Source organism: Biomphalaria glabrata, chromosome 7, assembly GCF_947242115.1.
Source record: "Biomphalaria glabrata chromosome 7, xgBioGlab47.1, whole genome shotgun sequence".
Classification (NCBI taxonomy): domain Eukaryota; kingdom Metazoa; phylum Mollusca; class Gastropoda; family Planorbidae; genus Biomphalaria; species Biomphalaria glabrata.
The window spans coordinates 45612921-45631961 of NC_074717.1; the positions used below are offsets into that span (position 1 = coordinate 45612921).

General features: G+C 34.4%; 3 protein-coding genes across 5 annotated transcripts in view; 1 reads left to right on the plus strand and 2 right to left on the minus strand.

The window, feature by feature from the left end:
- Positions 1 to 263: 263 nt before the first annotated feature.
- Positions 264 to 5744, minus strand: LOC106079250 (DNA replication complex GINS protein PSF3-like). The gene is made up of 3 exons (XM_056034332.1): positions 5563 to 5744; positions 2092 to 2366; positions 264 to 681 (listed from the first exon to the last, which is right to left on the minus strand). Exons 1-3 carry the CDS (start codon positions 5675 to 5677, stop codon positions 442 to 444), a joined length of 630 nt encoding a protein of 209 aa, XP_055890307.1. The 5' UTR covers positions 5678 to 5744; the 3' UTR covers positions 264 to 441.
- Positions 5745 to 5968: 224 nt separating this feature from the next.
- LOC106079251 (ADP-ribosylation factor-like protein 2-binding protein) lies at positions 5969 to 15363 on the plus strand. Its single transcript, XM_056036406.1, has 7 exons — positions 5969 to 6054; positions 7471 to 7534; positions 8624 to 8682; positions 9591 to 9697; positions 10416 to 10501; positions 11437 to 11533; positions 12031 to 15363. The coding sequence occupies exons 1-7, from the start codon at positions 5997 to 5999 to the stop codon at positions 12148 to 12150; spliced, it is 591 nt and encodes a 196-aa protein (XP_055892381.1). The 5' UTR covers positions 5969 to 5996; the 3' UTR covers positions 12151 to 15363.
- Positions 15364 to 16239: 876 nt separating this feature from the next.
- The window catches only part of LOC106075311 (sodium-coupled monocarboxylate transporter 1-like), a 35933-nt gene continuing 33131 nt past the window's right edge, over positions 16240 to 19041 (minus strand). For all 3 annotated transcript variants that reach the window (XM_056036110.1, XM_056036111.1, XM_056036109.1), the window contains one exon: positions 16240 to 18460. The gene's annotated coding sequence lies outside the window, so the exon portion shown is untranslated. The remainder of the gene's footprint in view (positions 18461 to 19041) is intronic.

The window sequence follows — 19041 nt, forward strand, 5'->3', positions numbered from 1 at the left end:
TTTATCGATGGTCCCGGGTTCAAACCCTGCCCGCTTCCATCCCCTGTCATCCTGCGGGAGGTTTGGACTAGGAAGTAATTATCTTCTACTCTGAAGGAACATCCGAAACATGTAAAACATTTTACAAACAAACAAACATTAACTTTTATGTTAAATAGAGAATAAGGAAAATACTACACACAAAAAAAACAACAAACAACAAAACACAACATTGTTCAATCATGACATATTTAATTATATTTATCAATAAAGTACATATATGGACATTGATTACTGATAAAAAAAAATTCAGTAAACTATTATGTATTCTCTCCCCCCGCCCCCTTCCCACCAGGCTAGCTCTCTCTGTCTCTCTCTCTCACACATCTCGTATAATTTAACAGCTTTCAATGGGTAAAATATCTACATGGCAAAAAAAACCCAAAAAAACAACTATTGTAATTAACTAGACTTAGAACTAAGGACAAATCGTTTTCGCTTTCTGTGGTTAGCTACCATTGTGGATGTGGATAATTTTTCTGACTCTCGTGTTTCCCACTTTTGAAAGTCATGAAGTCCTTGTTGACCAGCAGAAAACAATAATCTTTCTTGCTCATCTAATAAACTGACTTGAGATGTTAGATCCACATTCAATGTATTCTGAGAACCATCCATTATTCTTCTAAATCTACCTTGAAAAGTCTGAAAGAAAAGTTAGGATAGGAGTGCAATAATTTTTCACAAAACTTATATTAAGTGACTGTCTTTCTGTCAGGTAAAAAGTTTGTATACACTATTTTTCCAACACCCAATCTCAGATCAAGCAGAAATTTTTTACAAATATTTCTTTTACCTGACAACACAAGAACAAAAAAAAAACAAAAAAACTATTGGTAATTAATTATTTTGTTTGATAACTCGAACAAGGGAAACAAACATACTTGACTCAAGAGATGGTATAAGCTGAATTAGTCCTCTTTATAGATCACCACTCTAAATTGAAACAAATAATATATAACTATACAATCTTCTCTAGTCATAAGTACCTAACTAGCAGAGTGGTTAGCACGTTGGCTTGAAGAGGTGTGAGCTAAAAATTCGTATTCAGGTCATTCCCTTTTTTTGGTAAATGCTTTCAAAAACCATTTATGGTGAAATCCACCCAGATATCCATTTCTTTCTTCCCCAACTCAAACCCATTTTACCAAACGGACCAGACAAGTGATAGGATCATAGCATAATGAGAAAGCTAAAAGCATGAAATAATGCTAAACAAAAACAATTGGTAAAAATATTATTATTAGTACAGATTTATTGTTGTTGGTCTAGATCAAGGGTTCTCAACCTCTGGGTCGCGACCCTTTAAGGGGTCGATGGACGATTTGTCAGGGGTCGCCTAAGACCATCGAAAATATGGATTGTATTTAGTGTATTCTTCTATTGCTGTGTATGTTATAGGGGGGGGGGGGGGGGGGGGGCGCGGCAGAGTGGGGGATAGTAAAAAGGGGTCACCAAGCTTAAAAGGTTGAGAACCGCTGGTCTAGATCAATTAGAAACAAATTACATTTCATATAAGATTTTTTTTATATATATTTTTTTTTTTAAAAGTTTTCTTGTTTTTTTGTTTTTTTTTGAGTGAGAAAAAAGCACTGCCTCATCTATAAGAAGTAAAAAAAGAAAAAAGTAAAGTGACTCTTTCTGACATGAGACTGGACAAATGATCACATTTATACATAAGACCCAATCAATGGTCAACACCTTTAAAAAGCAACAGCAAAAATCTGAGAGACACTGACCTATATTCATATGGAAGATATGCTTTAGAAATAGTTATTTATTTGCATTACTGCAGTTTTAGTCAGTGCTAATATTAATGATTACTACTAAGACAGAAAACTGGTAATAATGTCTACTAGGATACATGTCTTTAATAACTCATTGCATTATTGATTATTTGACAATTCCTTTCCCCCATTAGCCATGAAAAGCCAGTCATAATTCAAGTCGGTAAGTCAATGTTTGAAGATATCTAGTTTCCAATATTAATAAATAAATAACAACACATTAACGCTTAACAGTTTCAAATGATAATGCCTATAACTTTAGAATTACCTTAAGCAACACACTGGCAATATCGTCATTGTCTGGGAGGTGCAGCGAGATGAGCTTGCCACCAAAAAGATAAAAGTAAGGACCTAGTTTATGTAGGTCAACCACATTTGGGTCTGCAGTAAAAATCTGCCTGTACACTTCTTTGTAGTTTTTAGGCGTATCAATGTTTATTATGCTGCGTGATCCCCTGTCCAGAGACTTGGCCAGCCAGAATGGAAGCTCCAACTTTGTGCCGCTTACTATGTTTGTATCCGTTGTGCTCTGATCCATATAACCTTAAAGAAAATGGGAACAATAATATTAAAAACAATTCAATATGGATTACACTAAAAAAAGAAGGCCTGTAAGTTTCTCCTAAAAAAACAACAACATTGTCCACATGAAGTTAAGTTCAACCAATTTTTAAAAGACATTTATTAATCACATGGTCAGCATAATGACAAACTGCCTTTAATTCTTTTGGCTAAAGACATCTCTTCTTTTTTTTTTTTTTTTGTAAAGCTATAAAATTCATGAAGTCCACAATTCCAAATAAACACCAGAACTGAAATTCAAATGTTTTTGATTGATGACCCAATACTTCTCTGCAACATTTACCGACATCAGACTGCTCTTTTTATAACCATCACATAATACCAATCCCAAATGTTACCCACATCAATGGTGTCCTTCATTTTGTGGACTGGGCATTGGCTACATAGTCACCCCCATAAACATACAATAAAAAAAGTTTTTTCCTGCTCTGGCCTGTTTTTCTTTAAACAGTATAAATGCAAAGTTACATAGCAATTATCATGAGATAATGAAGTTAATTCCTAGAGATATGAAACCCATTTTGGAAAATATATATTGCATGTCATTAGAATACGCCCATTTTTTGATAGTTACTATTGTCAATCTATGCTTATTAATTTGTTCCCAGGCTCTATATTATTTATTTTGGCCAGGGTCCCCCCTAATTTTAGCAATCCCCAACAACTTTTTAGCCCACGAATTCTAGTAACAGTTACAAAGAAATAGAACGACCCATTCTCTTTTGACTTGAATTGGAATGACCCACTTTATCCCCCCCCCCTACTTTTTTGCTGTAAATTCCAGTATCACTTTAAATATGCCACCTCCCCCCTCCACAACAAAAAAAAAAACAACATTAGTCCTATGTACAATTTCTGACTTCAGCTTTTCAATTTACTATCAACATGTTTCATATGTACTCTCTGTTACCTTTTGGCCAGAGCCCTCCCCAACACTTCTTTTACAATTTTTGATTCTTTTTTATTTTCAAAGACACTACGTAACTTTAAAATTATTTTTTTTTTAGCATCTTCCAATAGATCAAACTCTCTCTACACATTTTTACGCTCTTGAATTCTAACAATAGTACCTTTTGTTAGTTTTAACTTTTTCTATATTTTGCAAAAAAAAAATAATTTAAAAAAATCTATCTTGTGATGCTATTAGGCTAAGTAAAATAAGTAAAAATTCCCCTTCAGACCTTGCAATCTATACAGGGCAGATAATATAAAGGTCATCTGTTTCTGTGGCCCACGATAAACAAGGATGTCAAGTGGGCAGCACAACAACCAACCACATTTGCTTTTCCCCAACTAGTGTCAGGTGCCCATTCGAGATGAGTGGAATCAGAGGAGTCCAAAAATTACAAAATTAAAATACCATTCTTTACTGGGATTCAAACCCAGGATCCTAGGTTTGGAAGCCAAGCACTTTACTCCTCAACCACTGAGCCTCCTGCTATAAGCCTAAGGTTCATTTCGACCGTTCAAACATTATGAACACATATATACCGGTACACAGTTGACTGGGAATATGGTTTCTGCCTATTCCCAGCTGGTTGAGAATAGGGCCAATAGGGGCCACCTTACTACTTATAAAAATTGCCTCAAGAATAAGAGATGGAGCAAAAAGTATGACAGGTCACCACAGGTGCAAAAAATAGATAGTATAAAAGATGTACTATCAAATATATAGAGTATAGAGAGACAAGAGTCTAGACCTAGAAATAATCTAGATCTAGTAAGTATAGAAATTAGGTCTTGATCTAGATTAGTCTAGATCAGTGATGCCCCCCCCCCCCCAAAAAAAAAGGTTGAAAAATGAAGCTTTACCTATGTTAGGGCCCTCATTTTTTTCTAATGCATTGGTATCACAACATTGAACACTTTAATGGAAAATGTACAAGGAAAAGTGAACGGATCTTTACTTTTGTGGAACATGATAATAAGCCAACATATTTGTTTTATAAGGAATGTGTAGCTGTTTAAACACAAAAACACATATGAACAGCATTATGAAATAAATATGGTGGCATTGGTGGGAATATTTAACAAAAAGAGACAAGAAAATGAGTCGATGGTAAGACTTGCTAAAATGTTGCTCACATTTGAAGTAGAGAAATGAACCCATTTTCCGACGCCTGAAAAAAAAACAACATTCCAATATCCCATTAATTAATGTAAGTACTACATCCATGGGCTTCTCATAAAATTAGTTTAAAGTCAATTTCATTTTGTTTAGTTCATTTTTTTCTACCTTTTCGGTCATGTGTCGGAAATTAAAATGGCCCGCTGGTCGAATTAGGTTGGGCATCACTGGTCTATATTGATCTAGAGATTAGTCAAGATTACTTTTAGATTTTGTATCTACTAGATCTCATGGGCACCTTCTTATATATGCTTGTGAGTCTTGGACGCTGACTGCATAGCTAAAATCAGCTAAAGAGGAGGATCCTAGCAATGGAATTGAGTTGCTACAGAAGGATACTAGGTACAGTATTACATTTAAAATTAAAGACTGCATCACAAATGAAAAGATTATAGAGACAGGATTACTACAGGATGGCTGCCTGGTCGTGCGGTTTGCGCGCTGGACTATCGGTCAGATTTATCGATGGTCCCGGGTTCAAACCATGACCGCTCCCATCCCCCGTTGTCCTGTGGGAGGTTTGGACAAGGAAGTAACTATCTTCAACTCTGAAGGAACATCCGAAACATGTAAAACATTTTACAAAACAAACAAACATGATGACCAGCAAACTATTGTAAACAAACACAAACTAAAACTCTATGGCCATATTACTATTACAAGAACTTCAGTTTCAGGGTTTGCTAAGACCTTCCTACACGTAACAGACGAAGCACTGGCTACAGTTACAGGGAAAAGTGACAGGAAAAAAGAGGAAGAGGCAGAAAGAGAAAGTGATGGGAAGACAACATAAATTAAAATTGGTCATAAAAGATATGAGAACGAAGAAGAAGGTAATAAGAGAATGGACTGGCATGCCATTGAAATTTGAATGGTTGAAAGAGGTTCTAGATTATTGTATTCTGACATTTCTGTATTCAGTTTTTTTCAAGGCAAAACTTGCAAAAGACAGTGACAGAGATATAGATCTAGTCATAGTCTGACATAGAGAAGTCGTGCCCCAACAGACTAATTTGAAGACAAAATTACCCATATTTGATACTTGTGTATTGAATGTACATGGCACTTTCTCTTGACTAGCTAAAATATCATCTAAACTAAAATAACTATCTGGATTGCTATCTAATGTAAAGTTAGCCGCCATTATTTTGTACGTTCATTGATTTTGTTTTGATTTGGTATGTTACACGAATGGTTGATTGTAAACAATAAGACATTAAAAAAACTGTTCTCTGAACATTCAGCTAACAAAACAAATATAAGAGAAAAAAAAACATTTCGGAGAGATAAATGTTTTAAAATTATTTAATTATTTCTTTTCGAAATAATTTGATTTCTTTCAATGTTGTGATTATATATTATCTGGGTGTCTACAGTAACAATAAGGTTTAATAATATTCAAGTTTACTTACATTCGTATTGTTACACTGCTAAATTTGACAATGTCACGAAATTTGTAATCGATGTCATATCCGGGCAGCGTAAAAATGGCTTCTAATTCCAACAATATCCATGCACAAGGTATTTTGCTTAGGAAATAATTGTTCGTTTATTTAGAAGTGATCACACTAAACATTTTCTGTAGATATGCTTATGCATCGCTTAAATATTAGTATGTTAATCCTTTTCTGCGTGTTTAATGATGACTAAAGGATTTTCGTTGCATCGGCTTTTGGTATCCAGGCACGCTTTGTGGATTTCTGAGTTTTCTCCTTTTCGATGATCATGATTTCAGTGGACGTCTATCTAATTAAGATCTCAATTCTTTACCATAATTTTAATCTTAGTGGTTAGAAATTAGATATATTTATATTCTAGATGTAGAATGTAGTATCTAGAACTGTTTTCTATTTTCTAGAATAATTTAAGTCTAAAATATGAGAATGATCTCAGAAATCAAGGCTGAATAATTTACTTTAGACTTTAACTAAGTAGAGTAAAGTCACTTTAAGAGTAGGCCCTACACTTAGTTTTAGTGACTAGTCTTACTAACTCTTAGTAACACTACAGTTACAGTACAGCTAGTAGGCCTACAAGAATGTCAAGATTTAAACATTAAATGGCAAGGCTAAAAAATTGTCGTTTTCCACATTTTATCTTGTTTGAAGATATATTCTAATACAATAGTCTATACTATATACTATCACAGCTGTGAGCTAGACATTTTACTCTTAATAATAATATTAGAAATCTAGATCTATAGTAGTATTATTACTATTACAAATATGAGCATCAATACTAGCCTAGATCTATCAACTATAGATATATAGGTCTACTCATATAGATAATAGAGAAACTTTAAAAAATCTTATCTTATATATTACAGATGTTACTTCAAAAAAAGAAGATAATTACTGTTACGTCATACTTTTATAGACTATATGAGTATCTCTATTATTTGTTTTTAAAAGCTCTGTTTTATAATTGTACTCTTTGATCTTCATTATTATTTGCTCAGTTGACAAATTAAATCTGTTTATTTTCTAAACTATTTTGGCTATAGATCTAGAATTCTAGATGTATAAGGCTTATAGTTCTGCCGGAGATCAGTAGATTAAAAGGATATTGCAAATGTTACTGACTTATCTTATAAAACTACGTTACCCAGAAAAAAAGATGATTACCTCTTATGCATGTCTTTAGGTCAATTAAGTCATGCATGTTAATCTTTATTCTGTTAAGAAAGCAAAGAAAACTAGAAAATAAGCATTATAATGGTTAGGTTAAATCAACCAGCCTAGGTTTTTACCTACAGATTGAAATTTGATCTTGGCTATTTTCTTTTATTTAAATAGCAAGAAAAAATGTATGCTAAACAGTTATAAATCTTATTCAACACTTAATGACACTCATTTTAACTGTGCTTTATTTATTTCGTTTTGCATTGAAAATATTTTGTTTACAAAATTATTCACTTGAACTGTTTGTGTATTAAAGGTGACATGGAGGTTGACCTAGTCATTGGAGATGACAATTTAGATGAAGATCTTGAAACTGGACTGTAAGTGTTAATATATTTTAATCATTAGCTCTTGAAAGTATTACTGCTAAGTCCATTGATGTCTGCTTTACTGTCTGCTTCCATTCAGACCTGATGTTTCTTTTTCTTTTATGTTGACTCAGAGTTGTCTTCACCATCTAATCTAGGTCAGTGATGTGAAATTGTTGTTTTTTTTGCCTGGGTGCGAAATACATTTGCAGTACTCATGTTCATGGACCACATCACCGCTAAAACTCTTCGAATCCTGTTTCTGCTTCTTTATGACCAGCCTCAACATGGCGCTCGAGTGGAAACGACCATTAAAGGAGACAAATACATCAATAGCAATGCCTAAGGGGTGCCTAAGGACTGAGTTCGTTGCATTTGATGTGATGAGAGAAAGTCCCAACATTATGTGATTATCCACAAGCTGTATCACAAGGGGTCATTTTTATGTTGGACACTTGCTTAACTGATGTGGTACAGAGAATTGGGGGTGCTTCACCAGTGTGCTCAGCCTTTGGCCTCACTTTTCACCTGAGCGTCTTGGGTTACAAGCCATCAGTTATAGGGATGTAAAAATGTACATCTGCTTGGATCTTTCGCAGACAGAAGTTTGTTCAAACAAGGATATAGAGGCAAGCTTCCATAGACCCAGAATTCCAAGAGTCGTAGTATCAACTCTTAGGACAGTTATGAAGAAGAATCACCCTATGGGCAGACTTTTGAGGGACCATATAACAGAGCGCCACAAGCCAGATATGGCTCTTAGGCTGTAGTTTGGGCATCACTGACCTAGATCATTCTTTTAGCTGTTTTCAATATGGTTATGAACCATCAGTCCTTTAACATTTTCATAATATACCAGAGCTATTTTTAGAAACAAATGAACCTTATAATTTTAATTTAAAATCAATAAATTTGCATCTACCAAAAATAAACTGAACATGAAATTTTCATTGCCTTCATGCTATTTAAGATTATGTAAGATAGTTTATTTTCAAGAGTCTTTTTGAAAATGATGTTATAATGGTGAAAATATGCTAAACTTCTTTTCTGTCAAGTAAAATATTTTGGTCAGTGATTCTTGAACATTTCTGCTTGTTATAGCTCATCGAAAGATGCCTATTTTGATACAGTTATTGGTTGTATTGAAGATATCATTATGGGTAAGAAAGTATTTCTGTTTTGTGAGAAACACTAATGATAGTTTGTGTTTGTTGATACATTAAATTGTTGTTCAAAGATATGCTTCATTAACCCAGAAAGAAATGCACACATTTGAAACCCGAAAGGTTTACTTTACTTTTATAAATATTAATGCTTTGTATATCATGTATTACATGCTCCTATAGCAGAGGTTCTCAACCTTTTATGCTCGGCGACCCCTTTTTACAATCCCCCCCACTTGGCCGCCCCCCCCCCCCCCCCCCCGGCACACAACACACACAGCAATAGAAGATTAGACAATAACAATCCATTTTTTCAATGGTCTTTGGCGACCCCTGGCAAATTGTCAATCGACCCCTAAGGGGGTCGCGACCCACAGGTTGAGAACCCCTGTCCTATAGTATTCCTAGAGCCTTTGGTCCACATTCTCTTGTGGACATGTTTGGGGAGTATGTAGAAGATGTCCATGCCACATTTAGTTTCTCAGCAAATTTAGCTCATTGGAAATCTTGTATTTCTAATCAACATGAGTTTTTAAATTCAAACTCACCTCATTAAGGAGCTTGGTGGATGAGTGGTAAAATGCTTGTCATCTGAACCAGAGTCCTGGGTTCAAATCTTAGAGAGACTTGAGTTTTAAATTTTGAGATCATAATGGTGCGTTTGAGTCCTATCAGATGAAATGTAACCTTTATATCATCTGCCCTATAGATTGCAAGGTTTGAATGGGGAACTTTACTTTTTTTTTTTTTCACCTTAGTAAGGCAGGTTATGTCACTCAGTCATGCATCCCACAAAATACTTAACAACTTTATGTTTATTTTTTATTTGTAAAAATACCTTGTTACTATTTAAATATAGATTATTTTTCACTTCTTCACAAATATATCTATCTATATTTTTTTAGAGGAGCCTTTTCAAATCATTCAGAATGGATTTCTAGAGAAATACTACAAAGAATTTGAGGACACAGAAGAGAATAAGTTTTGTTACACAGATATACACAAGGAATATGTTAGTATTCAATATATGTACTATGTCTGTCTTGGAAGTAAAAGAAATTTCTATAAATCAAATAAGAACATAAAACTAAAATGTTATTTAACCTTGGTTAGGCCAATAATAGAATAGGCATCCTCCGTTTTGGACCCCTCAACTCAAGAAAACATTAAGAAACTGGAACAGACACAAAATAGAGCAGTGAGATTCATAACAAACGAATATTCACATTTGACTAGAGTAACACCTTTAGTAAAATCACTAAATTTAGAAAGCCTTCAGGACAGAAGACTCAAAAGTAAAGTAGCAATTATACATAAAACACTGAACTATAATCTTCAAATACAAAAACAAAATTTAATAAAATACTCTGAAAGACATAAAGATAAAGGCACATTCCTCGTCCCATATGCGAGGACAAATTTATACAAATACTCCTTCTTCCCTAGTGCTATTAGAGCATGGAATGGGTTGCCTGAGCTAGCCAGGAAAACCAGTGACTTGGCAGAATTTAAGTCATTGGTTAATATGCATGACTAAATGCATGACGCGTAGGACGTAATCATCTTCTTTTTTGAAGTAACGTCTGTATTATATAAGATAAGTACTGAATACTGTTTAGTTTATTTGTATTGATTGGATTTTTGGTGAAGTTACTTTTGTGTTTGTATTGTTTAATCAATTTAGGGATTAAGTTTTATCTGCTAGTTTTTTTTTCTCAATTCTATTTCAGATTACAATCATTGAGTCTTACCTTGAGGCAGAGCTCAAAAAACGCTTAGCAAATTTTTCTATGTCAGATTTTACGCAACAACTACAGTAAGAACTTATGTCTGTGTTTATTGTATAGTTCATGTGAGATAGTTGTAACTTGTATAAATAAACGTAATTGTTGGGTACCATAATTAAGTATCAAAGGCATGTTGTTAGAGTGTGTTGTAATTTAGAACATGGTGTTAGGGCCTAGGAAATGTTGGTAATGTCTAGGACATGTTGGTGATGTCTAGGACATATTGGTAGCATCTAGGACATGTTGGTGATGTCTAGGGTATGTTGGTAGAGTGTGGTATCATTGAGGACATGCTGGTAGTGTCTAGGACATGGTGTCAGTGTCTAGGTCAACATAGTTATGTTTGATGTTATCTAAGGCAATGCAGTACAGTTTGTCTAGAACATAGTTGTAGATCAGGGCTTCTCAACCTGTGGGTTGTGCCCCCCCCCCCTTGGGGGTCGATTGGCGATTTGCCAGGGGTCGCCTAAGACCATTGAAAATATGTATTTTTTTTGTCTATTCTTCTATTGCTGTATGGGGTGTGTTCGGTGGGAGGGGGGGGGTTGTCGCGGCAGAGTGGGGGGGGGGTTGTAAAAAGGGGTCGCCGAGCTTAAAAGGTTGAGAACCGCTGTTGTAGATTGTGGTAGCTTGACTTTCCCGAATGGAAACCATGACACCATACTTAGATCTAGAAAGTAGTTCAGTTAGTCATGCCCACTTCTGCTGATAATTTACTTGCCTAATATTATTTACCTTTAAGCTCTGATACGTGTTACTTTTTTTTTTTTGTGTTGATGGTAGCATATTACAAATAGACCATACATTGTTGGTTTTGTCTATGTCTTGTAACTATGTAGCATATTACAAATAGGCCATACATTGTTGGTTTTGTCTATGTCTTGTAACTATGTAGCATATTACAAATAGACCATACATTGTTGGCTTTGTCTATGTCTTGTAACTACGAACCTTTTTCTTTCAGGGAGAGAAAAGAAGAATTAGAAGGAGAGATTTTTGAAATCTTGCTGACCTTCAGTGACTTCATGGTCTTTAAAGAAATGTTGCTTGATTACAAAACGGTGAGGGTCAATTAAAAAATTAATTGTTTCAATTGACTATTTTCTTAAATGATATGCACTGATAATTTATTTCACTGAACAGAGATCTATGTTCATATTTATTTTTTGTCCATTTATTTGATATGTAAGTAAAAATAATAAATATGTATATATATAGATTTGAGTAAATTAAGGTGCTAGGGTTTTAGAGGAGTCCTCAGCATCCTTCAATGCACTTAATCTTAGGAACTCTAAAAACATGGATGTTTGTGAGGAAAGAAATAGAGTTATTGTACAATTAATTTCATGTTCTTATAGATGCATATTTCGTTAACCATTTTATACTTTTGAAATGTGAAAGCTTATTTATAGGGGGAGGTCATGGGTGGGTATACAGTCTTGCATGTTGTAAATCCAGCTCTCTGTTTGTGTGTATGTGAGTGAATTAATGTGCTTAAGTGTGTGCTTGTGTGTTTTTAATTGACATTATATCTAATTGTAATTTTTTTCCCTCACAGGAAAAGGAAGGCAATACAATAGACCTGAGCAGTGAGCTGACTGTTGTGTCGGTCAAGGACAGGCAGACTAAAGACGATGTGTCTTTCTGTATTTCAGGGAATTCAATCAAAGGACCGTAACACTGACTTCTTATACTAGGTTATGTGTGCTTGATGATTTGTTTGATTCGACAGGTTAAAACTGTGAAATTAATGAAACGATTGGTTGTTTACGTGTCCTGACGTAATTGCTTTAAACTGTGAAACTATCGTATATGATTGTTAGTTTATTTGTCTGAGTTGATAGTTGATGCTGTGATGTGTTACAGGTATGATGAGTTGACATTACGTAGCTCTGCGTGTAAAATTGTCGGACTTGATTGATTGGATTTATGTCTGTGTGATTGATTGCTATAAGGAAATCAAGGAAAGTGTGAATCTGTTTTGAAAAGATGAAATCAGTACCTACAACTTGTCACTCAGGTCAATAAATCTAGTAAGCTAGTGAAAAGTGTGTTTCTCAATGTAAAACCATAACTTATATTTATCCCTGTACATACGGGCTGAAATCTATTACTGTATAAAGTTGCTTGAATCAAGAAATTATTCATAAAGTAGAATTTATACTTTTCAACTAAAAAAAAATTTTAGAACTATTTTCAAAATAATAAAAAAATAATTAGTCTTTTTTGTTAAAATTTAATTAACATAATGTTTTTTGTTTTTAACATATTTTATAAACAGATGTGTGGCTTATGCCATTTTGTACCATGCACAAAATATGTCTGATGCCATACTTTACTTAAGCATGTTCTACAAACTGATATATATATATATGGTTTTAATTCCTTCAAATGATTTCCTTATGCTTTTTATGATGAATTTTTTTTTCTTAAGTTATTTACTGAAAATTGTACTTGGAACACACATATATATATAGTTCAGTGAAAAGGTTGTAATTCAAAGTGGTTGTACTTCAAACCTTGTCTATGTTTTCCCCCTGTTTTTTTTTTCCAGCTTTCTTTGTAGTTTTTCAAGACAATTTTTTTTTGGTTATGTTAGGAGTGTTCAATTTTGCGCTGTTGTTTGAATCTCAATTTGTTTTTATCCTCAAAGTTTGCCCCCATTCAGTAAAATCTTCTTACAGTTAGTAATAACCAGCATTTTTCCTTCCCTTTCACTAAAAATGGTGTGCTGTTAGCCAATTTCCTTAGGGAAAAAATGAAAATGGGAAAGCTTCTTTAGAGGTTCAAAGACTAGTGGTTTTTAATGTAACAATAACCCATTCACCTCTCTGTAGCAGATGTCTGGATAGAAGTTTTTTTAAAAAGTGTGAACGGCTTAATGTAATTATAAGACTAAAGAGTAACATTCCATGTGTGATTGTCCCAATATGGTTTGGCTTAACAGTCATACACGAATGTAACATCTTTTTTTTTTTTCTTTTGTTCAAATCTGTTCTACTTTTGAAAACTTTAATACAAGCAGCAAAAAAAAACAAAAAAAACTTTCAGTTATTGCTTATATATATATATAGTTCGTCCATCGTGGTTCGATGATGACCACTTTGTCATCCAGGGGGCTGAGGGCTTTGCACTGGGGTTTTATGCCTAATCATGTGGCTGGTGAGACATATGTGAGCCCGGAAAGTTCGGCCGCACACTGGGCAGGTTATTCCAGCTGGAGCTAGTGTCGTTTGCCTTGCTTTTCTTTTCTGGCGTTTTTCTTCTGCCAGCGTTGTTCTTTTTTCCTCAGCAACCTGTGCGCCAGTTTTTACAGCGTGACGCCATGATGCTCTGTCATGTGCCTCTGTCTCCCAGGTGCCTGGGTCTATGCTGAACGCCTTCAGAGAAGCTTTGAGGGTGTCCCTCAAGCGCTTTCTTTGGCAGCCTAGCTTATTGCTTATAAGGTTGTCATTTAGAGCAACTATTTAGTGATGATCTTAAATTTCATTCTTGTCAATTTTTTACAATGAAACCTCCCTTAAGGCTGCTAACCACAACTATTTGGTTTTAGTTTAAGCACATCAAATGTCAGATGACTTAGCCCCTCTTGTTCCATTCCTCCCTCAAGAGTGGTAGCCTGGTGTGTGTGGTACGCACTTAGGAATGTTATGACAATGGTTCAGAGTTCAAACCCAGCCTGCTGCTCTCCCCTTCCATCCTGCAGGAGGTATGGGCTAGGATGTAATAATCTTCATTTCTGATGGGAATGCCTGAAACTTGTTAAAATAATCAAACAAGAAAAATAAAATGTTATTCCCAAAACTATGTTTTTTTTTTGATAAATCAGTGCTTAATGTTAGCAGATAAATTTGAGTTGTTTAAATTAGTGTTTGTTCCCTGACCTTTTTTTTTTTCCCATTTGTTCTCTACGTCCCTGCTGTTATGTGACAGTTCTATACGTCCCTGCTGTTATGTGACAGTTCTCTACGTCCCTGCTGTTATGTGACAGTTCTATACGTCCCTGCTGTTATGTGACAGTTCTCTATGTCCCTGCTGTTATGTGACAGTTCTATACGTCCCTGCTGTTATGTGACAGTTCTATACGTCCCTGCTGTTATGTGACAGTTCTCTACGTCCCTGCCGTTATGTGACAGTTCTCTATGTCCCTGCCGTTATGTGACAGTTCTCTACGTCCCTGCTGTTATGTGACAGTTCTCTACGTCCCTGCCATTATGTGACAGTTCTCTACGTCCCTGCTGTTATGTGACAGTTCTCTACGTCCCTGCTGTTATGTGACAGTTCTCTACGTCCCTGCTGTTATGTGACAGTTCTCTACGTCCCTGCCGTTATGTGACAGTTCTCTAGGTCCCTGCTGTTATGTGACAGTTCTCTACGTCCCTGCCGTTATGTGACAGTTCTCTACGTCCCTGCCGTTATGTGACAGTTCTCTACGTCCCTGCTGTTATGTGACAGTTCTCTACGTCCCTGCTGTTATGGGACAGTTCTCTACGTCCCTGCCGTTATGTGACAGTTCTCTACGTCCCTGCTGTTATGTGACAGTTCTCTACGTCCCTGCTGTTATGTGACAGTTCTCTACGTCCCGGCTGTTATGTGACAGTTCTCTACGTCCCTGCCGTTATGTGACAGCTTTCTTCACTGGAAATTGTTCATTGCATTTAATAGAATATCGGTTTGTGAAAGGGCAGACTTAACATGTAGGTTACCTAAGTACTATTTTTATCTCCACGTAATGCCATTGCAAAATAAAGAACAATTACTGAGAATGTCTTCATACATTGAAATGTTTTTTTTTTTTACTTATAGAAATTTTATGCAATTTTCAACAAGTAATGCGTTGTGATAATTTTGTTCTTTTGAATTTTATTATTAAACTTGTTTAATATTGCAAGCTAAGTGTTATGTTTATATATGCATTCGCTCTGCAGCTGTCTGATAACTCTTTGGGTTAGGTGTTTGATTTTAAGGTACTTTTTATGGGCTCTTTCTGCCTTAGTTTCTTTTAATTTTTTAAAATATGCTTTCTTTCTGTTTGTAAAGTCTGCTATATTTTTCAAGTAAAAACCACAAGTGCTGATATGAGTTGAAACAGGGTGAGGTCAAATAAGGTCTATATCTGTGATCATCTGCTGAGGATATCTACTTTCCTGTTGAAGTTGGGTAGGCCTCATTGAAGAGGAAAAGAAATACCTTGAAAAAATAAACTCCATTATAAAGCACAGTCAAAGAACAGATGGAAAGAACATTTCAATAGTTAATTTTGTGTGTGTATAGAGTAGTTTTTGAAATTGAATACAGGTTGGAATATTCAGTATAAATTTTGCAGCATCATCCATTTAAAAGTAATTTTGGGGTCAAAGCCGTTAAATAAGCTGCAACATGTGACTTTTTTGCCAGCTACAGGCTAAGTTACTTAACTCTAAAATCTTAGAACTGCATAATGTTGACTACTTCCCTTAGCTGAAGTAAATATTCACTTTACACAAATCTCAGAAGAGTCAAATAAAAAACTATCATGGATGACCTTTTTTTTTTACTGCATGAAAGGCAGAAATAAAAATGCAGATACAAATTCAACAATAACCTTATCTTGTAAGGAAAAAAAAAGGTTTAGATTGTCAAGATGAGTTTTACTGGTCTAGCTAGGAGATGATATAATGAACTGTGTTCCCCACCTCAGCAGGCTAATGAATTAATTAAAGAACAACAGTGAACCAATTAGCATAATAACCGAACTGTAAATAAGTGGTCAACCATCGTTGAAAAATAACTTGTAATACTAAATACAAATATTTAATATTCAGAAGAGGTACAAATCATGTGATAATAAGTTAATGCATTATTAATTGTACAAATGAACACACCTCACGCTCACACACACATTTTTGGCCACACATCCCGGGTAGGTTCAAATACTACAACACAGAGATGCAAGGCTCAAACTAATCAAGGTTCAGTCACGGCTCCAGGGGTGAGCTCAAAACTACACACACCAATGTTGCCCCAAGCCTAACACCCTTAAACAAAGAATAAGTTAGATCTAGTGATGCTGCTAAATCACAGAACTTTCATTAACAACACCTTTACCAAAATATCAACATATGAAAACTGTAGTGCAAACAGAATCTACAGCTGGAACAACTTCTCTTCTAAAAGAAAAACACAATAAACTAAGCATGATGTAAAACTGTAAAACACAATATTCTTGACGACAAATACCGCCCAACGCAAACTAATTACTATACCTAAAAACACCCTTAATAGACAAGAAAGAAAACTTCAAGGGCAGGCGACAAATCTCCTGTAGGATGGCAGGTGATGGTAGCAGGCAGGATTTAAACTTGAAACCATTTTAATAATCTGAAGTGCTAGCCCTCAACCAGGTTTTAATTCATTATTTTGTTTTAGAAATTCACCTCCAGTTGTTCACTGTCTCAATAGTATTGTATGTGTTTGAAAAATTTAATGAGAATGTTACAGCTGATAAGATATACATACAAATGGATATTATATGCAATCTCAGATTATAATTTTATAGAAATTTGAGAACTCACAAGGGATTGAAATAAAAGAATTAACTAACATTCATAATTTACTGTGAAGATTGCAGGCATATAACTTTTATTGGACATCACTTTATAATGATAAATAAACAAAAGTCAACATTGCTAATAAATATATTTACATTAAAAATCGTGGAAACAGAAATATCAAGTATATATCGTATAAAAAGTAACAATTTATGACAATATTTAAAAATTTATATGGACATTTTAAGACAATTTCTCAACATTGATTAATATTTTGTACACTAAACCCTTTTCTCACAAATGAACTTTATTTTCAAAAAAATTATAACATTATGTAACAACTTATGTAATTGTTTAAATTTTGTGATATTTTAAAATCTAGCTATTAGTTTAACAGAACATAATAAATAATGGCAATTTCTTCGATTTTGAAGATTAAGGATGATTGCAGTGATTATGCAAACCCACTTGCAACTTGCATATTTGTTCACTTCTGATGCAGACAAAGCCATTGTCTAATGGGAGCCTATTTACATAACATAGAAAACAAACAAAAAAATCACTCAATACAATTCCAATACAGGATAGGACAAAATTGTATTTTGAGCTAACATTTCTTTGATTAAGAGATTAAAATTGGAACCATTGCTGGTTGTAAATATCATTAAGCTTGACAATAAAATTCACATGAAATAAATGTTTAATTAGCAATTGTTATAACTTTTAGTGGACAATAAAAAAGAAAATTAATGTTTACAGTTCAATCTGTTAAACATATGGTAAAACATGGATAGCACCCAGTAAAGGACAATATATAATATACATAAATGCTGAATAAGTTGGACTAGATGTAATTAACTTATACATTAAAAAAAACAACACCTGTTTAACATACACATACATATTTATTTAGTTCTATTTGTGTATAGAAAATGTTACATGGGCATCTCTTGTGGTTCATGTGCTCAGAGACCAAACAAGTATAACGATACTTAAGAGATAACAAAAAAGCTAAACCAATGATGCCTGTGAGCCACATTCAGCCTGTGGCGCAACACAATCTTGCCTCTCAAAACTTCTTCCTCTAGTGACGCTGCAGAAGTTTGATTCTACTGGATATGCTTTTTTTTTTCGGCTGATTGTAGCCCCTGACATAAGTATTGGAAATTGTATGGCCTACTTTGAGTTCAACGCATTATTTCAGTTGTGCATTGCTCTCCCAATACCTTTGAAGTCAATTGTTATGATTTATTTGCATGTGTAAGAACTTTACCAGAAAAAATCATCTACCAATTGTATAGTTTTATGTGTACAATTAATGAAAGTCTTTTTGAGAGTTGGTAAGTAGTAGTCTTGAGAAGCCAGCAAAGATGCATTCCTAGAGTCACAGTTACTAGTGTTGCTACTTTAGTGGATCTCTGGTAAATTTTACTATCTCAAAGCCTTTGCTCATGTCATCTGAAACATATTCAAAATTAAATTGTAAAAGATTAGATTGTGTGCATCAGTTCATTAACTGAACATAAAATAAAAACTCATGCTCGACAGCACATTTAGTCCAGTGACCTAGTTATGAAGATCAGGAAAGAAAGCAAGAAAAACATAAAAAATACTTAAAAAAAAACAAAAGCTTATAGGAAGTGTACTTGTATCAATTAGTTTGGATCAGTCATGTAATAAAATTTGTGACAGATCTAGATCAACAACAGTAAATCAGTTGTTTTTGTTTAGCTCTATTTTATGCTTAGGCTATAGCTTTCTCAATAGGCTATGATCCTGTCACTTATCTGAACCAGTTGGGAAAATGGGGGGTGGGGGATATCTGTGTAGATTTTCTGGTAATTGGTTTTTAAAAGCATTTAAAAAAAAAAAGGACCGACCAAAATTTAGTAATTGGTTAATTTTTAAAATTTTTTCTTTTTTTTAATATTATTTTGTATTAGGTAAAAGAAATAATTGTCCAAAATATTCAGCTTGATCTGAGATTGGGTGTTGGAGAAATAACAAGGCAAAAACATTTTACCAGAGAGACATACAGA